Raw genomic sequence first — 5,542 nt, forward strand, 5'->3', positions numbered from 1 at the left:
AATCTCAACATTTTTCAATTGTAAAGGATGCAAAACATGTCTTCTTTTGTATTATATTTGCACGTGGAACTGGCATGAATTTATTTGGCATTTGCTGAAATGACGCATCTTTTCGACTCTCTCCATATGACATGTTGCAACTGTTCTAGCCCATCGCCGAACCGTTTCGATTACCTGAGATGCTCTATTTCTTACTGTAGAATTTTGACAGACAATTGATTATTTTTATGAAGTTAAGCAGGACTTGTAATAAAACAACGTGCACAGAATCATTCAGAATTATTGATAAAAGCACAAAAAACAATAAGATTGGTTTCAGTGGTGAAAAGTTCCGAACAAATATTTTGTAAAGGAGCTGAGGAGACCGTTTCCCATTCTATTTTGAAATATTAACATCATGACGCCTTATTTAAATTTGAGAGGCCACTCACAGATCGAGGTTTTCTGTCACATTCCATCACATTTGAACGTTTCGGATCCTTCTGCGTAGTCAACAAGAAACTGAATTTGCTTGACTATTGGCTTTGCTACCTTGAATTTGCTGAGTTTGCACACACTGCATGCTATTTCAAGAGATTGATTAGGCACAGAGTCGCTCTGCAGGATATGAAACATGACTAGCATTTCTCTCTTCTCAATTTTTCCTGTTTAAATCCAGCAGTGATCGTGCTGAAATGACACACCAGCACCTTCTTTATCTCCTCTCGGAACTTGTTCTGGGAGATTGCGTATATGAAGACGTTGTTGCAGGAACTGAGCAACTGAAGCATATTAACCATCTCTTGAATTATATACCGTGGGTCATTAAAATCCAGGCCAGAGAAGTAGCCTTCACCTGTAATTCGCACGTAGAGAAAATGCCCGAGATAGCTTGCCCACAAGAGGAGGAAGCTGATGGAGATTGTGAAGAGCAAGACTATGGACTTCTTGCGATTGGCCATCTCCATATCACCACGATTGTCGGCACCCCAGAGCCTCCTGCGTGCTCTGCTGGCTGCTAAGATGTGCCTTACGGTCAAGTTGTTCAGAAGCAGGATAAGCAAGAATGTTAGAAAAGGTGTAAATGTGTGGTCCAACCAGTCATAGACTTGCCAGATTGGCCAAGTATAGAAGATCACTCGAACGTCACAAAACCAGCCCACTCCATTCACAGTGTACAAAGGTTGATAGATGAAGTAGAAAGGGATGTTCTTGATACAGCTCATGGCATAGATTACTCCAATCACCAACGATGCAGTTTTCTCCTTGCAGTATCTGGCCTTCAATCTCTGGCAACAAATGGCTACAAAGCGGTCGAAAGTGAAGGCCACGGTCAACCAGACTGAACCATCCCGGCTGCAACGGACCAGCACTGCACCGAGTCTGCAAGCAAGCGTGGTGGATAGGTAACTGTCCCGAAAGTAAATGCGTCCAATCCGGTTCAGTACAACAGCGGTAATGATGACAATGAAGTCACTCACTGCTATTGCCACCAAATAATAGGTGATGCACCGGGAAAGTCCACACCGTCCTCGGGAGAGGATTGCAATTGCTATCAAGTTTGCTGTGAGAGGTAGAGACAGAGATATGTTATGATACATATGCCACCAGCTTTTGAATCATCTAATGTATTGCTCAAGTTTACCCTTTAAGATTCTGGTTTTGTCAAATCCGTTGATAAATGTTTGACATCCAGTGCTGGATTAATTAGTTTTCAGCACATGGAGTAACACAAACTACCCCTGCATAAATTCAACGCCTCCCCCACCCCGCCTTTGACAGTGAACCAATACTCACGTCTCACTATCAAAATAAGCATCTGCAAAATGCAAAATATTTGCTGCGAAGTTTTGATGCATACCATGTCCCATCCATCCAGCAACACTATGTTTGCTGATGTAAAATATGTCTACATCCAACAGCATTTCGATGGAACTTTCTAACTTTCCAATTAACACATATCCTCGTCATGTCAAACGATGTCATATATTGTTATTAACTGAGGTTACAGCTGATTGCTAAATCTGCATTTCTTGAATTCCTGATATATGTCCAAAAGTGGTGATGATGTCTTCCACTGCCCATACGATATATTGTGCGATTTCATGTCTCAATGGCTCCATCGTTCCAACTTATTTCCAATTATCTCTGTAATGTTATGAAATATTCAAGCTTTGTGCACTGTATTCTATTTTATCCTTATGTCTCTCATGGTGACCTTCATTTGTTTAAGGTCTCATGAAAGACCCCTTCGTATTTAAGGCAATCCTCTATGGATCAAGTCAAACCCGACGATTTCAAATAGAAATCAAAGATAAGCAACCAACATTCATGATGTCAGTGTCAACCACATCGAACACAAGTAAAATAGGCTGACCCATTTCAAAATCCATACGGAAAATACTCCATTGGTAACATTTTGAATGCATAATCCATTTTTTAAAATTGCATTTCCACTCAATTCCTCAACCCTTTCTGAAATTCAATGGTTGAACATCAAGTACTGCAACGACCACGTGCCATGAATGAATAAAGGAAGTCCCCAAATCTCATTAAAAATCTCCATTGTGAACATACTAGACTGCAATATTTGCATCGATCCAGTAATCAAAATGTAGATTGCTATGCCAATAAACTAAATTATATTTGATCTCGCAACTATCAAGTGGAATTATTGTAATGTAATAATCGCACAACCCCGTCGTAGTCCGTGTTTCTGCATTACGATGGGATTCTTTTGTCCAACACTAAAAACGAAAACGCAATGCTCTGAAAATAGTGGATTAATATTAATAGAACCCCTGTAATTTTAATTTCTAATTTAACCTTAAACTGTATCATATCATAGAATGCAACCATATAAATTACCACGTGCTCACATTAACAAATAATTGAAAATTTTTCAATACATATAAGAACATGAGCTTGATCATGAATAAAAGACGCAACACATTCGTAGCTAAAAAAAACAACAAAATTTTGTAGTTAACGTTATTTACCAGGGACACCAATAAGTGCGAGAATGGGGTAGCAAATTGCAAAGAATGGGCCGTTCGCTGCACCGTGCATTGTCTTTCAAAAAGTGGAAGTACTCCCGAAGCTTCCCACCTTATCTCTAAGACGCAAACAAATCATCCCTCATTTATTTACAGTAAGCAAGTCCACAGGGGCAAATAACTGACAACACGTGCATTCAGAATATTTCATTGAACCAGCGTGTTAACTCACCCATGTGTGCCCAACTCTCTTTCCCATCAGAAAGATGAATCACCTCAAAGAACGTCTAAGAAAATTTAATGTTGCAAATGCCACAATTGCCACAGACCATGCCTGCATGAATCCATATCTTAGAATCGCTTATGTTAAATGCTGATACGTGCCCCACCACTATTTTTTTGTTTCTTCTCATCATTGCGATATTCCCAATTAATGCACGTTCATAGGTATCTGTTTACAGTAGTATTTGGCTCCTCATCAGGTGTTCGAGTATTTTATATGATCATGTTGCCCAATGTCATTATTGACTGAAAATCTGCAGCATTTATCCGAGTTGACTTCTGGCTAATTAGGAATGAGCGATAACTTCTGTCATAATAACCAAAACACATCTCCCAGAAATGACGAAGAATGAAAAATCGAACTATTGTTCCTGCTATATCTGAACTTTCACAGCGAATATGTATCTTTTGTCATATTCTTTAACACAACAAGGAGACATGCGTTATAGATCTTCCTTTGTGCCTTCATTTGTGTTCTTACGTGGAAATATTCAGTTTCCAAACAGTGCTATGAAGTATCAGTTAAATATGTAAATAATTATGAGAGCTTGACGTTGCTTGCCACTGCTGCTGATGGATGCGTCAGTTGTAGAGAGAAAGTACCTGGAACCTAGGATTATGTGGGAAGCAAGAGAGGAAATTGTAGAGCCGTTGGCAATAATCTTTTCGTCTTCACTGTCAACGGGGGTGCTACCAGGGGACTGGAGAGTGGCAAAGTGGAGTGGCCAGTTCCCGAATCTCGGCTATTCTCTGATTTGGTTGGAATTCAGGGGTGTGTGTGTGTGTGTGTGTGTGTGTGTGTGTGTGTGTGTGTGTGTGTGTGTGTGTGTGTGTGTGTGTGTGTGTGTGTGTGTGTGTGTGTGTGTGTGTGTGTGTGTGTGTGTGTGTGTGTGTGTGTGTGTGTGTGTGTGTGTGTGTGTGTGTGTGTGTGTGTGTTATTTATGGTGATGGTTGAAAGTATTATCATCATTAAATTGGGATACACTGTTGTGTTTTCGGTTAGGACAGGTTATTCAATATTCTGATTTATGCTCTTTCTATTTCCTTCAGTAATGTTGTAAATAAATCCAGTTTTGCATAAACTACGTAGTTCGACCGTCTGATTCTCTGTCGAATATCCACTATACACGTACTAAAAATCAAAGAGCAAAATTAAAGCCCGGGCTACTTTCTTGATTTGTTTTGAGGGTTCTTTCCTGATCTAGCCTGTGCCACAACAGTAAAGACTAAGCTGTGGGAAGCAGCAGACAAGAGAGATTTGGAGATGCCTCCTTCCGTGAAGAAAGAAGAAATAATTACAGCAGTAGCTCAATATTCATATTTGTTGGATAACTCACAGGATCTTTAGAGAAGGCTAACGTTCAATTGGAAATGAAACAGTTGCTGTTCAAGGCAAAAGACAACGAAAGGGAAACGGAACTGAAACCGTTTAAATTACGGTTAAAACCAGAGAGAGAAAAAAAGAAATCTTTTGAACCTCAGAAATTGGCACTTGGGAAAGTTAGCATGAAAGGAGGAAGATGAAGGCTGAAGGTAAGCTTAGTGAGGGTGAGCAAACCTATGGTAGTTAAAGACCTGGAATTGATCTGTTTAAATATATTCAACCATTGCCTTAACTTGATTAGAAGGATGCAGAAACGTATTTTACCTCATTTGAATACGTGGATAAACAAATGCAGTAACCAGAAATCATGTGGATTTTGTTGATCCAAACCACATCTCCAGGTAGAGCGAATAAGGTATTCACATCACTGTCACAGGGGGTATATGAGGCATATGAGGAGGTGAAATAAGACATCTTAAGTGCACATAAGCTTGTGCCAGAAGCCTACAGACAACGTTTCAGGAATCTCAGGAAGGATCCTGTTTAAAGCAATACTGTTTTTTGAAAATCAAACAAAGTGATTTTGATTGGTGGATAAGAACTTTTAACATAGAGCAAATGTACAACGTATTTCCAGAGACAATTATTGTGGAGGGGTTCAAAACTTCACCTCATGACGTAGTGAGAACTCATATCGATGAGCAGGAAGTTGTCCCGTCAAGATTCGCAGCTGAAATGGCTGTTTATTACAAGCTTGACCATAAAGCAAAGTTTGGCTTCCAGAATCAATATCGATCTGTGAGGGATAGAAATTCTGTAAAAGAACAATCCTCAAGTGGAAAAGGAAATATAGATCTCGGTGAAAATCATAAGGACAACTTGCCACAGGGTAAAATGGAAACCTTAAGGCTAGCAGAGAAATCAAAAAAACACTCCGGTGTTTTTATTCAATTAAGTAGAC

At 39.6% G+C, this 5,542-nt stretch overlaps 1 protein-coding gene across 1 annotated transcript; it reads right to left on the reverse strand.

The window, feature by feature from the left end:
* Positions 1-617: 617 nt before the first annotated feature.
* LOC148136779 (putative G protein-coupled receptor 139) lies at positions 618-3,048 on the reverse strand. The gene is made up of 2 exons (XM_087983367.1): positions 2,979-3,048; positions 618-1,543 (listed from the first exon to the last, which is right to left on the reverse strand). The coding sequence occupies exons 1-2, from the start codon at positions 3,046-3,048 to the stop codon at positions 618-620; spliced, it is 996 nt and encodes a 331-aa protein (XP_087839493.1).
* Positions 3,049-5,542: the final 2,494 nt, after the last annotated feature.

This window comes from Chiloscyllium plagiosum, unplaced genomic scaffold (assembly GCF_037043375.1).
Source record: "Chiloscyllium plagiosum isolate Xiang-an unplaced genomic scaffold, Cpla_swu_hap1 HiC_scaffold_45, whole genome shotgun sequence".
In the NCBI taxonomy this organism is placed as follows: domain Eukaryota; kingdom Metazoa; phylum Chordata; class Chondrichthyes; order Orectolobiformes; family Hemiscylliidae; genus Chiloscyllium; species Chiloscyllium plagiosum.

Excerpts from the sequence above, each read along its gene's own strand:
- LOC148136779 (XM_087983367.1), bottom strand. The coding sequence starts at position 3,048 with ATGCACGGTGCAGCGAACGGCCCATTCTTTGCAATTTGCTACCCCATT. Across the intron at positions 1,544-2,978 it reads CGCACTTATTGGTGTCCCTG|CAAACTTGATAGCAATTGCA; the intron begins GTAAATAACGTT and ends TACCTCTCACAG.